The 19,016-nt window shown below is 36.6% G+C and overlaps 1 protein-coding gene across 1 annotated transcript; it reads right to left on the reverse strand.

Moving 5' to 3' along the window:
- Positions 1-107: 107 nt before the first annotated feature.
- On the reverse strand, positions 108-7,037 carry LOC130554645 (cathepsin Z). Its single transcript, XM_057334429.1, has 6 exons — positions 6,905-7,037; positions 6,009-6,172; positions 4,161-4,340; positions 3,689-3,839; positions 1,081-1,246; positions 108-636 (listed from the first exon to the last, which is right to left on the reverse strand). The coding sequence occupies exons 1-6, from the start codon at positions 7,033-7,035 to the stop codon at positions 517-519; spliced, it is 912 nt and encodes a 303-aa protein (XP_057190412.1). The 5' UTR covers positions 7,036-7,037; the 3' UTR covers positions 108-516.
- Between the last annotated feature and the right edge of the window lie 11,979 nt (positions 7,038-19,016).

The following is a 19,016-nucleotide window of genomic DNA, read 5'->3' on the forward strand; positions in this document are numbered from 1 at the left end:
TTTCATGAAGCTGTTGTGCTAAAAGCATGTTCAGTTGCGTTTTAATATTCTGAATAACATGAATACATTAAAATGCAAACTAAAGTAAAACTATTTTTCAACAATATTTCACCTAAGAATTAAATAAATATATACTGCAATATTGTATTATAATATAATAATAAAAATGCATACACAATTATATCCATATTTTATGCAAAGAAAATAAATGCAGTTTTTAAAGGTTTCATTTCATTTTCTGAGAAAACATAAACAAACTAAACTAAAATCAAATAAAGATTCCAATGTTAAATGTTTAAAGTAAACATCCTGTACAACCCTGCTGTTTTAAGAATTTGGCACTAAAATAATGCAGCGCATGGCACCATGAGATTCCTTCACTGACATCACGAGTTCTCATGTAAGATTTAAAAAATCTAATATGACAATTCTCCCAATTCAATTCAGCTTCACGCTCTCTCATCTGCACATGCTCAATGAGGTGTTGATGACTTTATGAAGAACACATAGTCCGTTTTAATTCTTCTCCACAATGGGGTCTCCGTATGCGCAGTTGCTCTCGATGGCAAGATTATACCAGTGGCCTTGACCACCTTTATAAGCACCGGTGACAATTCTGGCCCAGCCCAGCTCACCCTGTGAGAGACAAAACATGACACCCGCTTTTATTATGTGCAGGACTGAACTCATTCAACAGGAGCGGATGTTTCATATTAAGATTATCTGATAAATCTGTTATATTGATTTTGAACTGTCTGTGAAAAGCAATTACCAGGGTAACCAACCGAGGACAACATAAACCCAACATTGTTTTAAAATAAGATGTAAATATACAAATATAAACTACTGCACATTAATCCCACATTCAATTTAGTGTGTCTGCTTATCTGGTCTCCAAAAAAGTGAATTCATGCAGTCACGTACAGCACTTTTACTTATCATTTATAGCTCTAAAAGCAACATGTCATTATCTTGTAAGAACTGCATTTGTGTAAGAAAAACTAAAAATGTATAAATTCTAAAGCTCGTTTTTTTGTGGAAAAGCTAAGCAGATAAGAGCCGTCGTGTTAGGTCACTGACCCAAAACTCGCCCCAGGAGTTTCTGACGATCCAGTATTCTGTTCCGTCTTCTGTGACGCCCCATCCCGCCACTGAGATGATGTGGTTTGGAAGAGACAGAATGTGAAATTCAGCAAAAATCCCTCCGTCGTACGCCTCCAGACCTTTAGTGGCCATTATAGCACAGCTGCAACACAGAAAGAAAAACTACAATACAATAACAGCATCATGGTTTAGTCGTTAGTGCATACGGGTGGCACGCTACCCTCTGTAAAACATTGCATGGTGTCACACACAGACATTACACATACTTTAGAAACGGGTTTATTGGTGGTGGCGTGCTGTACACTCTTAAAATGGATGTCTTCATTTTGTTTGTGTTATCCTATAGAACACATAACATGTTATTTCTAACACATTTTTGGTTGATTTTTAACACAAGAAATAACACAGAGATGTGTTCAGTTAAGGACAACACATGAACTATTTTTAGTTTGTGTTTTTAATCACAACGTGTCTAGGATACAAGGAACTCCTTTAAGACGTCCCAGAATGCACCTCGTGAATTTGAGAGAACGACGAGAGTCTGCAGAGCTATCGAGTAAATAAAAAGCTCGGATGTAAAACAATTTAAAAGTGATACATTTTGAGTCACTACGTGATGCTACTACGTGATGCACTACGTAATGCTACTGTACGTTCACACCGCCACCATCGAGAGCGTCAAAAAATTGCTCTGGCCACCTTGCCAACAACGCTGTAGAAAGATTCGTGGACGCTCTGGCGCTCTGACGTAGACCAAAGTTTACAGGGCTGCGTTCTCTGGAATCCTCTCAAGTGGTGGACTTCTACGTTCCGATTGGTTGCTGCCGAACCGCGTCATAGCTCATTACCATAACGTTCACCTGATTTCAACTCTCCTCGATGGCCAAGACGTGTTCTATAACATCTGACTGCAATATCGGAGGCCGCACTATCAGGACCGCATTTTTGGGGACGCATTTCTAGGACCCTGCGACAACGGAAGTGACGAGTCGAGTGCATTTCCAGAATGGACGACAATCAGAGCGTGAGTGTCAAATTAGAATTAATTTTTATTAGTTCAACATTAAAAACATTTAACATTTTATTGGAAAGTTAATGTAGCCGAAGTGAGGTGCTAAATCGTCTTGAATGCAATATATAGCCACAATATAAGCTTCTAATGCTGTAAAACGAGTTGTTAGTATATTTGTTTAGCGAAACTGTAGCACGACTGGCAAGCTTCTGTGGATTTTGTGACTATGGGATGATTATTCATTCTAGGCCTAGCCAGCACAATAAACTGTAGCACTCTTCGTTGTGAAACCTTGTTAATTACTCATTGTTTTTCCATTTTAAGTAATTTAAATTAATCTTAATGTTTTAATTGTCTCGTGCTCAGTCAATTTGTTAATCCCACGATGCATGTCTCTTCATTTTGACACTGTTTCTATATTCAGTATTCTTGTAATATTGATTGTTACATTTGACATCATAATAATTGACTGTTAAAATACCATGTGCTAGATTTTGTAATGTACTGTGTAGTCTATTCAAGGACACAGCTCAGTGCAGGCAGTAGTATAGTATGACAAAAGATTAATAAATAAATTGGTCAATTACTAGGCTTCGGCCTAATTTAAGTCTTTTTATTTATATTGTTTTTTTTGTGTGTTTGTGTGTGTGTTCAGCTGTTCAGTTGTGATTTTTAAATAAACACAATCTTAAATCTGCGCCCAGAGTCATCATTGTGTCTTCACTCTGTACTTGAAATGTGGTTGATCTAGTGTCTGAATGATTTCTTGTTAATTTTAATTTTATGAAGTTTTATTTTATTAAGAATTATATTATGCTAGTTAGTCACAATAATTACTCAACATTCAGCTGTTAGCAATAAGGTTTAATTGCATGAAATATAGTATTTGGGTGTAATAAACCTTTTAAAACTAAGTAGTTAGAATTGGGTGGATATACTCATACTGTCTTAGTTGCAAGTCCGATTCGGTAGGTGGCGCTCTAAAAAACAATTAGGGTTCTAGAAGTGCGGCCCCAGAAGTGCGGTGCTGAGAGTGCAGCCTCCGATATTGCAGTCGATAATATTCAAGACGCGCCGCTGCTCGCTGCCGGCTCACATTGAAAATGAATGACTTCCGGCCACATTGACGCTTTCGACGGTGACGGTGTGAAAACGTACGGTGTGTAAGTTCTATAACATCAAATGAACATAAAATACCAATAAAACACAAGTAAAATAGACTTTCTAGTTAATATATAATGTCACATGTCTTATAGAAATGTAAAAATATACTGATGCAAAATTCCAGGACTCATTTATCTACAGCAGTGACCAAAACATCTGACTTCATCTTCACGCTTTATTAAAACATAATATAAAACTGGAGAATCAACAAAATACTAATAACTGCTCAAATTTACTGTGAGCTTTCCCTAAATTCCCTAAAAACACGTCTTAACCAAGTTTAGTGTTTTCTGTATTTTGTACCATACATCTCATATTTTAACTTCGTCCTCTCATGAAACGCATGTACAAATATCCCCCTTGAACATCACATTTTGACACGGTTGTATATTGTGGTGTAAAACTTGCCTGATTGGTCCATGCTTGTAGATCTCAGCTTTCATTCGCTCTCGTCCTCTGATGGTGCCGTAATCTCCAACTTTCCACACCGTGTAGTTTTGAACGATGGCGCAGGAGCCGAAGAATGAGCATGTGCCACACTGATTGAATGAGTTGCATTCTGCAAACGCACATTTAAACACAGAAACCAGACTTTATTATCAGAAAACCTTGCAGTACATTTGTTTGTATTTTGTACAAACATTTTGTGTTTTTTAAGCAGTGGTTGACTGTGCAAACGTTCTTACGCTATGATGCTAGGATGTTGAGTGTGGTTACTATGTGGTTGCTAAGGTGGGTTTATCATTCACCAGGCTAAAATCTTAAATCTGATCGTTTAGAAAAATACTACCACGCGTAATGAGGCATTAGTCATGCCTGAACAGCACAGAACCTGCAAAGTTTATTACTCAGGGTTTGAGTTTCAGAGTTCATGTCTTACTTTGGTTGCGAGCTTGATAATTATTGCAGGTTTCATCGGGAATGCCCCGATCATGTGCGTACTTATAAACAGCCAGATGATCTCCACCATAACACGAGCCCGCATCTCCACAGTCAATCACATTCTGTACAGACAGGTAGGCAGAAGGCCACGCCCCCTTTCTCTTGATGTTGATGCGATCTGATTTTGAAGAAGGGAGAATAACACAAGATAACAGTTATTAACTCCATACAGTTTGATTCCTATTTCCCCCAAAGAACTGTGGAACCTTACTGCACTCTTCCAAGGTTAATAGTTTACTAAAAAATGTATATAAAACATTTCTGTTAAAGGGGTCATATGTCGCGAATACGTGTTTTTCTGTGTCTTTGGTGTGTTATAAGTTGACACGTAAAATTGCAAAAATGAAAGTGTGGGAACAAAAGATGCATTCTATCTAAAAGCGAATGCTCACCCAGACCTGCCTGAAACGCCTCGTGTAACCACAACCCCACAAATCTATGTCAGTTCGTGGTACGAGTTGACTAAGACCGCCCAAATGTTTACGCAAGTAAGGTGACGTACCTGTCAGTACAATTGCTTTGGAACCTGATGTTCCAAATATGGTAAGAGGCGTTACATTTCCGTCACAGGCTTGCAGTATTCGACCAATCACTACGCACTGGTTAACTGGCCAATCATAGCACACCTCACTTTTCAGAGCGATGAGCTTTATAAAAAATCTGCGCGTTTCAGAGAGGCGGGGCAAAGAGGAGATACAAACATTCACGGTATGTGAAAAATACAGCGTTTTTTAACCTTAAATCGTGTACACACATTGCATTACATCTAAAACAAACGATATTATTCGTTTCAGCCGTGTCATATTACCCTTTTAATTAAAATCAAATCAAATAAAGGCTAAAATATTATTTGAAAAAGTAAATGAAAATTGTAAATGTTGCTGTGGCGAGGGGGGCGTGGTTTAGCGAGGTCTGTGGCAGGAGAGAGAGCCGGGAGACGAGCGGTAAGTGAGTGGAATAAATGCAAACAACCAACACCTGTGTGTCATTCCAGTAAGGGCGCGGGGAGAGGATATATAAAGACCCAAGAGACGCTCAACGGGGAGAGAGGGACGGACTGCACACGGACTGCCACGACCACAGAACCTCTCAGGAAAGAACGAAGGACTTTGCTGGATTATTATGTTCTCAAGCCAGGCTGAAGGAAAAGCCGTGGATTTATATGTTGTATGAATGGACTTTTTGTTTTCTCGTGTGGCAAAGCAATAAAAGCTCGTGTCAGTCCCGCCAACCTCGTCCTCTTCCTTCGTTACTATAGCGAACCCGCTACAGTTGCATTAGCAATAAACTGAAAAGAGTGGAAGCTAAGGAACTAAAATTATTAACTGAAAAATATTAAAAACAATAAACAAATAAAGAAATACTAAAATGACAAAAAAGCAAATATCAAAATAGCTCAAATTAAACTAAAATTAACATTAAAAATAATTAAAAAAAAATAAATAAAACTACAATAAAAATGAAAACTAAACTATAATAATTATGTCTGTACAATACTTTGTATTACTGTAATTGACCCACTACTGCACTCCAGAGATGAAAACTCGAGATTATAACTTGGATTCTAGAAAAATTCAGGTGGATTTGCAAATGTTCGAGTTATTTAAAAGAACCGACACAAAACATGATATGTTTATACAATAATCACAATGACTGCCATTTATTAAAACATTCAAGTGCAGCTAGTCTGTAAAAATGCAAAAATAACAAATAATTCAAGATAAATAATGTGTTCTTTACTCTACTTTACATGTCATGTGTGTACTCGAGCTGTTGGTGGTCTCACCTGCGAGGGCGCTGGTGGCCCCCATGGCCCAGCATGAGCCGCAGTACTGTGGGATGTGTTGGTTGCGGGTGATGCTCACATAGTTTTTGCCCTGAACGTTGCGCCAGTCCCAGGAGGCCAGGAGATCAGAGACATTTACATATTCATGACCTCTGGGATATGTCCTAGAAACACATACATGATGTATTACACCATCAGTCAAAAAACCCAGCAATATTAAAGAAATATTTAAATATTTACATCTAAAGTGCCTTTAGATTCCCTTAAGAAACATTAGAGGGGTTTTTTGTTTCATTTGTAGTAAAACCAAAGCAACCACAAATTTACCAGTCTTAACCATGGTATTTGTAATCAAACTATGGTTATACAAATGGTAAACAAGCTGACGAAAAACGTGATCCTGACACTTTTACTACAGTAAAACCATGGTTTGAAGTACATGTAACTTCCTGAACAGTGTATCCTTTCAGCGATTTTTTAAAGGTACTTCCTTGTACCATCACAAAAAAGATTGAGCAGCAATGATGGTTTCATGTGGTAATACCATGGTAAACTGCTATATTTAAACCATAAATTAAACTATGTTCATATATCACGGTATTGCCCAGGACTCCAAATGACTTCAATACAACAAACATGCACATACAACAAAGAACAATTATGTTTTCTGTAGCCTACATCATGTATAAGTTGGATGACCACATAAATACCATGGTATATCAAAGTACACCACATATAAATCAGCTGTCATAAATCGTTGCACCATCACAATGCTTTTTGTGAGGATGAAATGACCATAACCCACACAACACAAGACATGTGTATATCATCATGAGTCATGTTTTGTTATTGTTATTGTGAGTAAAATACGTTAAAGAGATGTTAAATGTTCATACTTTATGAATGAAGGTCTGCGGTCTATGATGGGTTTGTAGCACGAATATGATATCAGCTGAACATCATGAAATCCTCTAACAATCACAAACACACACAACAAAACTAACAACCAAAACAAACCAGACGCCATGCTGAACGTTAAAACCAAGACTTTATCGCCTCCTACAGTACTAAATACAAATAACAACCGCTGAATCAAATACTAGTCAACTCTAGGGTTAGAAAATATTAATTATTTATTTAGCTAGAATCTTATATTTTTGACCAGTGAATAAACGTGTGCTATTGATTGATAAATAATATCAGTAAATAATGTCGTTCACTTAGAATTATTTAAAACGAAATTAAAATTAAAGAATTAAAATGTCTCATACTGTTGCTCTTTGGCACAGATTTCGTTTCTAAATTTGTATTATTTATTCATATTTATTCAATTATTTAATATAGAAAAAGTACAGTAGGCCTATAAAATGTTTTGAGAAAGTAGGACATACAGCAACTGTGTTGGGTTGTCATGAATCAAAGAAATAAAAATACAACCTATTGTTGTTGTTGTTTTGCTTTCCTGTAATTAGCTAAAACACATATTTTAAGTACTCAATTATAGTTTTTTGTTTGTTTGTTTGGAAAAGTTGTATGCTTGAGGGCAGTTTGGAAGGGTCAGCGCAGTTTCTGTAGTGATTCGTTATCACCACGAGATGGCGGTAAATGCTTCGAAAACATTCTAATTGTACCCGAATATTTGTCCTTCAACTGTGAGATATTCAATACAAGTTGATTGGGTTTGATAAAAATTAAATAAATAAAATATTCCTACTTTAAAAACGTAATCATGTTATCATGTTTTAATCGTGTTATATAAATGTTTTATGATTGAGACAGGGAAACAACAAAAGGTCAGTCCATCATCGAGCTTCATTATAATCAATTAAATGAAAAACAGTTGCATATAACATGTCAAAAATGTATGTAGAAATGACTAAGTGTGTGTGTTTTGTTCAATCCCCACGAATGCAGTAAAACGTACATAGTGAAGGTCCTACTTGAGGACAACAGCTTCATAGAAAAGTGATTAAATGTAGGGTGGGTTGCACCAACAAGGATTAGTCTTAAATCTAGATTAAATCAAGGTTTATTTAATAATTCCGTTGCACCAAACTGTAAACTTGATTTACAAATAACCAGGTTTATATTTAAGATATCATTTGATCCAGGTTTCAATTTTGTAGTAAATCTAGATTAACTTTAATTCTGTTGCTCCATTATTTTAAACTCTGATTTATCTCTCAATTAGGGATTAACTTTAAACCAGCTACTGAGGAGGTTAAAATAATAAAAAAAACACATGTATAATAAAATGTGCGGGGAAATGATCAGAAACAGACAAATAAGCATAAAGTCATTCTTCAGTGATGTGTTTATTGTAAATAAAAATGGAAATAAATAAAACACCTCAGCACGAGTGAGGGGTCCGTTTATCTTCGGATAATTCATTTATTCGTTTTTGTTTTCAAAACAGAAAAACGAATAAACCGTTCATTTTTTACATATTCCACCGTATACGAGACACATTTTTGGTTTGTTTTCCTCAATATTTCTTTAAGTGCATCAAATTAATATACAACAAAACCAAAACGAAACATCAAGTATTTTTCTTAACAAAGCGCATTTTAGTCCACCGGAAGTTCAGCTGCACTGCAGCCTCTGGCGACGAGTGGTGGTAGCACAAGACCACTCTCTGTAATTATACATAATGTTTTCAGTGGTGTGTTCCACTAAATCCGTAAACAACCATACAGACACATAAGTAGACATTTCTGTGCAATGTAGAAGTAGGCCTATACACGCAGTTAATGAAATAAAGAATGCACATATATGGACGCGCACGCTCATGCGTCAGTGCTCGTGGCAGCGATGTACCTGACAGCGGGGAGGTTACCATAGCCGCCGTTAAAATGGATAGTGAGAGAGGCGCGTTTTGCACTTTAATGTGTTAAAAAATTGCACTTTGTTTGCACTGTTCGTAAAAATGCTAACATAAAAGACAAAACACTTCTACAACTGTTGTATGTAGAAGTGTTTTGTCTTTTATATTTTATACTGTATGTAGATCGACATAGTCTACATGATGCTATGTTTATAAAATTAAGATGAGTTAATCAGAAACCTCTACTTTTCATTGCACGTTCCATGCTATTACATAGCAATAGAACTCCGCCCAAAACACAATAGAAAATGTAATGATTTCCTAGTAAATACCATTATGAACCTTTGGGTTTTTATGCATTAAAACCAAAACTAAATTCCTATTATAACTAATAAATCCATTACATTTTCTATTGTGTTTTGGGTAGGGTTCTATTGTTTTTTTTATTCTTAATAAAATGTAGTGAGTAGTGTGTAGAGACATTACATGTTGATCAAGCAGACTGTATTATAAAAACTATTTCTTCACTACTTCTTCTTTTATCATGGGTCACTATGACCGGTTAACCTTTACATTCGCATATCACAGCAAAATCGCCAGTGTTAAAAAATGTCAAATTAACACCCACTGTATAATCCACACTCTCATAGCGTGGATTATATATACTCTGTGAGAGTTCATTTGACATTTTTTAACACTGGCGATTTGGCTGTATACCTGAATATGAATGAATGAATAGCTTTTATTGTCACTGCAGGCAAAGCAAACAACGAAATTCTTAGAGCACCTGTAACACAAAACACAAGACATAAATAAATATGTGTAATATAATACGACAAAAATGCCCTCTGGCCGGCGCTTCAGAGCACCAAACACCAGGACTTCCAGACACACAAGCAGTTTCTTCCCCCAGGCAATCTCCCTCCTAAACAGATAACTGCTCCTTAAGAGCAACATTCCAATGTCTCTTATATGTTATTATCCCCCATTTTCTGTACAATAGTCTTTTATTTTATAGATGCATATTTTAGAATCGTTTAGACTGTAAATCTTATTATATTTGTATTGTCATTGTGTTGAATGTCTGTACTAGAAGCTTCCAAAACCAAAGAAAATTCCTTATGTGTGCAAGCACACTTGGCAATAAAGCTCTTCTGATTCTGATTCTGAAAAAAGGGCAAAACATTGGCAAATCAGCATTTTGACTAATCACTGTAAAATGAACAACAAGGTAATAGACCAGATAAGGAGATCTTAAAGTGCAGAGAGATAGCAGAGTCACATTTGAACATTTAGATAATTGTTCAGGATATTTATTGTCCTGGGATAGAAACTGTCTCTAAATCGGCTAGTGTGTGTTTTGGCTGATCTGTAACGCCTGCCAGATGGCAACAGTTCAAACAGACCGTGACCAGAGTGAGAGCAGTCTCTGGTGATTCTTGTGATTCTCATACCTAACAATAAACCTTTATTTTAGACACTCACTTTGCTTATTTGTACAATCTCTTAGTAGTTTTAACTTTTTATCAAACTCAGCTAGCCTATAATGTAATATGCAATGATAAGTACAGGTTTTGATTAACTCATCTTATTTTTGTAAACAGCTATCATGCATGTAGAGTTGTATAGAAATGTTTAGTCTTTTAAGTTTAACATTTTCATGAACTTAACATTTAACAACTTTCACATTTTTAGTACAAACAAAGGTGAAAATGGTATCAGAAGTGCAAAACGAGCTGCTCTCACTGTGAATTTAAATGGGGGCTATGGTTAAACCTCCCTTGCTGTCACCTTTGCACGCACGCACGCACGCACACACATTCTTTATTCATTAACTGCATCTACATTGCACAGAAATGTCTACCTATGTGTCTGTATGGTTGTTTACGGATTTAGTGGCACACACCACTGAAAACGTATAATTACAGAGAGTGGTCTTGTGCTACCACCACTCGTCGCCAGAGGCTGCAGTGCAGCTGATCTTCCGGTGGACTAAAATGCGCTTTGTTAAGAAAAATACTTGATGTTTCGTTTTGGTTTTGTTGTATATTAATTTGATGCACTTAAAGAAATATTGAGGAAAACAAACCAAAAATTTGTCTCGTATACGGTGGAATGTGTAAAAAATGAACGGTTTATTCGTTTTTCTGTTTTGAAAACAAAAACGAATAAATGAATTATCTGAAGGTACACGGACCGTGAGGGCACGGTGGTTTGATAAACTGGGTGGCCGGCTGTGAAGCGTCAAATTCAAGATGCCCTGCTTTCTTATGCAATACATACAAGCACAACGTTTGTGATTAAACGGGAAAAGACAGACATCCTGAGAATAGTTATTTTTGCGGCACCAGTGACACCGGTATTGTGGGCACCCTGTCTAAATCGTGGTCCGGTCCGATCCCGAACAGGCGCACCTCAGCCGGCTGCACTGCCACAAACAGCCCCAGAACACGACCGAGGGTCCGTTCGCGGCGGTGTCTACGGCAGAGGTTCACCCGCTCGTCATTCCCGTACTGCGCTTTTCTCTCTTATTGTCTGCTCCAGTCGCGAGCTGCAGGATAATGATGCGGCTCAACTCTCATATCCGTACGCTGTCATGGCGCTCAAGGCTTGTGAAATGTGTTTATGGATGATCAGACTGATCAACGAATTATCCAGAGAGAGGTTTTAAATAGCAAAATTTACGTTTCTTTTACATGCACGAGCGGTTTAATTTTCTTTTTACATGACAGTGAAACACTGTTGCTGTTTAGTTACAACGGCAAATCCATCATGACGGACAAAATTAATCGCATATGACGGTTTAAATACAGGTTAAAGTTTTAATCCACGATTTGTTAATCTCTGTTTAAAATTAAGTGGTGCAACGCAATTTGAATTAAATTAAAAATAGGATCAACAAACCATAGATTTGCTCTAAACCTTTGTTGGTGCAACCCACCCATAGAGTTTAATTTAAGAAGAACAGAAGTCAAAGAGGGTGCTTCGATGCTAACTTGTGGACATGGATTTTCTGACAGGCCAGTAAGACTATGCATGTCGTCTCTTGATCAAACTTTTATGTAATGGAATTATTGTGAGTACTCTTAACAGTCGGAAGTTATTTAATGACGTGAGTTTGTCCAGTCAGCAGAGTGCATGCACTGAAATTGCCGTGTGATTGAATTTGATGCCGTGCTGTTGCTCTTAAATGCAGCTCATAATGTCCTGCCTGTTCAATTAAGTATTCAATGCATGTACTGCATCTCCTAACTCAATCAAACACATGAGAGCTTTTCCACTATGTAGTTTTGAAAACCTGAACGTAAATTATGAGGTAATTTTGGGGGAAGCAACAGGTTTCTTTATTCTATTGCTTATCTATGGATTTTGCAAGGACTCTGTGGGGATCGGAAACTGAAGGTACAGTACATTAATATATTATCAAAATGACTCGTTCTTGGACTCCATCATCTGAAGTCATCAAATAGGCTACACGACGAAAACAGGTCGGGGTGTTTCACAATGATATGCTTAACTGCATCTTGGATTAAATATCTAGGCGAATCATTTCTTTATTTGACTACTTACACCGGTGTAAGTAAGGATCTTAACACCTTTATTTTGACATTAATATGACTTTTTATTTGAAATTAACATTCATCGAAATACCCATTAGCCGGAAGAGATTCGCTGATCACGTGAGAATGCTGCGAACTACTGTGTGAGTGTGTGAAAGTTTCTCGCTGCGTTATGAATACTCTAGTAAACACCGTAATATGGTAACGTGTGCGCTGCTCAATTTGCAGAACATCCAGATTAAACTGGCACAGGACGAAGGCATTAAACATCGGGTCCCGGGATCAAAAAAGCCCCTGAAGCTTTGGCGCGCTGCTGCGCTACGTCAACGAGTCCCTGTATATTGGGCCTATTAACGTTTTATACTTCACGTAGACCGAAATTTGTTGAAATTGGTTGTCGAATGTAATTCAACAACGTATTATTGTGATTTTTATTCAGAATGCCCGCAGTTCCACAGTCTACTCATATGTATTTAATGTGTTGGCCCGGTCCAATATGGCGTCGCCGTGTCGGCAGGCCATTGCGCATAATGCAGCGTCTATGCATGTCATTCCCTTACGAAAACGAACCGTATTTTTATTATAGTAAAAGTACAGTACTCATGTTTTTGTTTGATTGTCATTTGTATGTCATAGTTTTACTACAAATGTTATGCTTATTGTTTTTTAGTGTTTTTATTTAAACTAAAAATACTATAGTTATTGTAGTGAAACCATGTTTGGTTTTCTTATTGGGTGTGGTATACCTGGGGCCCGTTTCAGAAAGGAGGTTTAGTGAAAACTCTGAGTATATTAACCCTGAAATGAGGGAAACTCTGGGTTTTCCGTTTCAGAATGTGAGGTATGTCAAACCTGAGAAAGCGGGGTAACTCAAGCCCGTTTCTAAAGGAGAGGTATCTTATACTCAGAGTCAGTAACCATAGTAACTTACTCTGTGAACCTAACCTGGTCGGGAGCAGGTTTTCTTTGGTAAACCCAGAGTTTATTTCGATCTCCTCCCCCTTTTAAAGCGCAAGTGGTGTAACTCATCCATTCATTCATTAATACAGTCATTCATGGCACACATTTTGATTACACAGAGACCATCTCAGTGACTTATACTGTATGTCATATGTGCTTTTATAGAGGATTCATGAAGAGGCTGCATTAATTCATTGGAATGTACTTTGATTTCAGGAGAGCACCGAGTGGAATTTTGTCATTTCCCTGTGCATTTTTATTAAAACTGTACCGTTTTTCTTTACAGTGAATTAGATTTATCAAAATATATCTCATCCATCCTTACACATAAATAAAGTGCATGAATAAAGAAATGAATAAATACAGACATACATGCAGAAATGAAGCGATAAAGGTAATAAACAAGTAAATTTGACATGCAGCCATTCCAAGTGAAATCTGTTCAGAGCAGGATTCGAACCGGCGATCAGTCTAACTTTGCACGAGAGTCTGACGCCCTACAGGTGTCCTATACACCATGACGTCTTACTTGCGTAACTACAGCACTCATGGCGAGTGAGAACATACGATTTTTTTATTATTTCTGTTGTTTCATTCATTTAATGATTAATTTATTTGTTTATTGGTATCAATTTATTAATTTAAACTTAAGTCATTTTCAGGACATCAGTAAATCGAGCGGAAAGTGTGCCTCACTCTCATGTGCTTTCTGCCGCCATGTTGCTTTTTTTGGTGCTGTTGCCATGGTGAATCGTGCTATCTTCGCTCAATTGATGATGGCTTTTTAAATCAATGGTGCACGCGTGTAACCTAGAGTGAACTTACTCAGAGTGGATTGAACTAATTGAAATCACCTGTTCTGAAACCGAAAACTCAGAGTTGCGATTCTCTGAGTAAATCAACTCAGAGTTCACATTTTAACTCGGTGTTGGTTGAACCTCCTTATTGAAACAGGCCCCTGTTTGATAGATGCGAGGAGTTACACCCTTTAAACAAACTGACTTTTTTCATACAAAACACTTTTCTGGATGCTTCTTTCTATGTAATAGACAAATAAGGGATGGGGCTGCCAAGCTGTAAAATAATACAAACAAACACCATATTATATTACAAATAACATTTATTATTTTTAATCAGTACACTTTTACTGTTGGTCCTGTTGGGTTTATATTTATTGTCCGATTTAATTGTCGCCTTTGATCCGTCTTATTCAAGGTAATTGTATCTTAAACATGTACTATCCCATTCCCAGTTGAGTATGTGACGAGAAACTTTGAAAGTTGAAGCTTAAAAGCTTTAGCCAGCTTTCCAATGCAAATTCTCATTGTATAGATGGCTGAAGAGTGTTTAATAATGCAGGGCTTTAAGGGTAGAATGGTCATCGGCAGTTAAGAGGTTATCATCAATGTTTTAGGGCTATAATGAGGATGCTATGAAGGAAGTGATAACCTGGAACACCACACCCAGGTAAAGCTTTGCAGACAAACGAGGGCTCTTGAGATAAAAGGCTTAGATGGTGCACAACATACGCAGTTATTGGTTAATCGTGTGGTGACATAACTGTGGTCATTCCAGTACACAGGAATCCATTATTGATATTCTGGTCAGTGATAGATATTAGCGTCAGTTTGTTAAGCACTAGAAGCACTGGAATGATATAGAGGCGACTAGATTTTATGTTTGTCTGAAGAAAATTTAAATGTTTGTGAACTGGGAGCCATCAAGCCAGGTTTTTTGGGTACTAAGGTGAAAATAAGTTTCTGGAGTGGTTGAAGTTTCTGCATGTTCTATAGGTGTTTACTTACAGTATAGTTACTCATTGTATTATGTATACTGTATAGTAAATTCCCACAAGTTTAGTTGTTATCATTAACTCTATTGACTAAAGTCTCACGTGTCAATACGTGTCAACTCAATCAGAGGTCCCTTCATTCAAAAAAATTGATTTTGATCAGTCTTTTTCTTAAAAAAAGAAATGCTTAAAACTATTAAACCCCACGGGTGAAAATGAAATGAGTCATCCACGGTTTTGTAGAAATGACAAAATTTAGAATTTTTAAAATTCTGAAGCCATATTACAGAGGTGGAAAATCGATGACAACAACATTATTTTTATTATTGATGAGTCTTTGCATTGCATTACATGCCAATGGTAACTCTTTTTGTGTTCTTTTTTCAAAGTTTGCATGTCTGTTACCCGAGAAGAATTAAAGATATCCTTTTAGATTCTGACAAATATGTCTTTTGTTTTCTATATGTTATAAGTTCCTATATGGTTCAATCCCTGAGATATAAAGAGGGGTATGTCTGCATCCTGGAGTGCTCCAGATGGGTGTGGGAGCTCCAAAATGAGGCAGAAGCTCCAAAACAGGGCATTTCTTTCTCATAGTGGCAGAGACACTACACACATTGAGCATTTAGGCAGTAAGCAAAGCAGTCGATCAAGCAATATGATAGTAGGCTACATATTATAGTTTCTGATATAGTTTAAATAAAATGTAATGTAAACGTAGTGTTGTGTTTAGGGTGAAAAGTTGACATTTAAGTAAAGGATTTATTTTACACGATCAATTAATCAGCAACATTATTTATGCAGTTTATACCGTGTTTTTACACCTCTTTAAAGTCCCTGTGAACCGGAAGTTGCGATCGTTTTTACTTCCGTATTTTGACGCATTTCCTAGTGAAATGGAATTTTGAATGAGAAAAATAGTGGGCGTGGCTTTCGTCTTTCTCTGCGATTTGATTAGATGTATAAAAACAGCCATTGCATTTTGAAATGGAACTGGCTATAGACTGACAGTTGAAGTGGAGGAGTTAACGGATGCTCCGCCAAAGCCGCCTAACATACATCATATAAGATGGATAGTCATTACAGGAAGGAAGTGCATTTTCAGATTTTAACTAAAGATTATGAGGGCACACAAATTTTAATAAGTGAAAGATCCACATTGATAAACTATTTACAATAAACACTGAAATATTTCATGAAAAAAAGCATTGTAATTTTCAATTTCACTGGGACTTTAAAATGTAATAAATGTACAGTATGCATCGCGTGTTGCTAGTAGTGTGGTAAATTAGTGTTATATGTCTTTTTTGACTCTTGCGAGTTCAATGACAACCCTGACCCACCCTTGAAGTATTCATGTGCAAGTTTTCTGAGGACGTTTCCAGAATTTTGAGGGATGACTCTAAAGCTGGAATGATTGTTGTGGGTTTCATGACCTACATGAACTGATAAAATGTATAACGTTTGTTTAATCACAGCTTCTGTTTGATCTGTTTATGCATTGGGTTTATAATGGGCATTGTGTTGCTTTGCCTGTGCCAGTGACAAATACTTGATTTTAAATATTTAAATTGTATAAATTCCTGCGAGGTCGATACAAAGCAAATGAAAGCAGCATGACCTGGCATCGTTTTATGATCAAAGCATCAGTCCGAATGCATTTTTCAAGGATGCAGGCTGTCAAAACACGACAATCAGAGCAATAGTTTCAGAGCTGTGTATGATCCCTCATGTTTCTGTATAATTGAGATGTAGGTGGATAATCAACATGCTCTCCACCCATGATGGGATGCTGGATGTGAATTTTCCTCCTCTGTGATGAATTATGGATAAAAGGCGAATGTTTCCTGACGTTTGTTTGTCATCGAGTGTGAGCCTTTAAAGAACAATCGTTAAACCTGTAGATATTGATCAATGGCTTCCTTTTGACCCTATATTGATTCGCTGGAGCCACTTAACCATGATTGCACTACTTTTGGTTGACGGTGAAGGAAGACGGACGTTTTTTTCAAATTTGTGTGTTAATGCGATGAAAGGCGAACTCTTTATAACTCTCTAGAGAGAGAAAATAAATGCTGACTGACTTCTCAATGTTTCTTAGAACTTTCGTTGATGATGTTAGCGAGTGTGGTGTTTGCTATGGAAAGCTTCATTGTTAATAATGCCTGGCTAGTTTTAAAATATAATATTAGAATTGATTACAATATTAATCCTTGTTCTTGTGTTGGATTGTTGTCTTTTTGCTTCATCTCATTGTGTCCAAACTTTGCAAGAAAGCACGTCACATTAGCCAGTAAACAAGATTATAGTTTGGATTACAGAAAAATTTAATTTTGTGTTTTCCGTCCTTTTCCTGCAGTAAGGATATCCGGACTATGTACTAAACTCAAGACACACAAAGTAACACATACATAGTACATTCAGTCTAGACACTGTGTAAGTGTCGAGTTTACAAAGCATTTTTAAAAACTTGGCAGTTTCATATTGTGCGATTCATCATATTGTTTGTCTCAGCAACTTTTAATGATGGTTTAAATATTTATGCTCAACGTTTCAAATGCGTATGTACACATTTGTGTGTGCAGGTATAAAATGTGTGTCGAGACCACAAAGTATATGGATTATAGACATTATTCTATTCTTAGGCATTAATGAGAGCCGTGGAATTAAACATCCAGGAAGTTTGCTCTGGTGTAAGTGCTTTGTGTTCAAATTTTGATGTACAGTTTTTAAAGAGCAGTCAACATACTGTACGAGACCGACTCTCACTTCATCTATAATCAACACCAACTCATGAACATACACAATGTAAGACATTAGATTATGTTTTAGTGATGGGCACTCATGACATTCAGATTTTCTAACTTGCATGATACAAAACTGATATGCCTTTTAACATCGTGTCATACTTTTATTTGTTTGAAATGCTAAAACTTTTTGTTTGTTTACAGGTTTTTGAAGCCCAGCTTTCCAATGGACTCGCTGTATGTAACAACACAAACACATGTTGCTTTATTGTGTCTGCGTGTGTACCGTCTCACTTTTATTTATTCCTGATTTTAATTTCATTATGAAATGTTATAGTGTGAATTCAGGTGAATTTTAGATGACTATAGTTTTATCTAAATTCACCTTTTAAAACTGTACAAACATACTACACAAAGTGTTTAAAAAAAGTTTAATATAAACTAAAATGTGCTTCATGTGGTAGAATCCAAATTAAAACATTGTGAATCATTAATGGGACAGTTCACCCCAAAATGAAAATTCTTTAATTCTTTACTCACCCATGTCATTCCAAATCTGCATGACTTTATACATTATATTACAGTTTATAATATTATATACATTTTTAGTATGAAGAACACTCAAACAACATTGGACCCTTTTGACTTCTATTTATGGACACAAAAACACTGAGACTTTTCTTCTTTGTGTTTGACTGAGTCACATACATGTAATAAACAATGCGAGAATAAATCAATGATGACAGAATTTTTATTTTGGGGTGAACTATCCATTCCCTTTAATATTATAGCCATTGGATGTTATTTAAAGGATCATTTTCACTTTTTACATCACACTGATAAACAAGTAGATATTTAATGGTGCTTTGAAATGTTTTGGATCTTTTGGAATGGTTAATAAAAACTGTCATGACTAAATAAACTGTTATTATGACCAATAATGTTTGACTAAAGGTGAGAAATAAAACACTGTTTTGTATTTTTTAGCTTACATTCACACAACACAGGTCCACAAATGTTTACCCACTGGGGTCCTGATCAATTCAAAAGGTGGACCGAATTGCGCATGAAACACCACCACTCGCCCTTCCTCCAAAGACATGGTCAGCAATGTCATCGAACATG

Source organism: Triplophysa rosa, linkage group LG5 (assembly GCF_024868665.1).
Source record: "Triplophysa rosa linkage group LG5, Trosa_1v2, whole genome shotgun sequence".
NCBI lineage: Eukaryota > Metazoa > Chordata > Actinopteri > Cypriniformes > Nemacheilidae > Triplophysa > Triplophysa rosa.

Bases quoted from the DNA above. Each gene is read 5' to 3' on its own strand.
- LOC130554645 (XM_057334429.1), bottom strand. From the start codon at position 7,035: ATGGCGTCTGGTTTGTTTTGGTTGTTAGTTTTGTTGTGTGTGTTTGTG. The intron at 3,840-4,160 runs GTAAGACATGAA...GTGCGTTTGCAG, and splicing joins TTATCAAGCTCGCAACCAAA to AATGCAACTCATTCAATCAG. The intron at 1,247-3,688 runs GCAAGTTTTACA...TCTGTGTTGCAG, and splicing joins TACAAGCATGGACCAATCAG to CTGTGCTATAATGGCCACTA.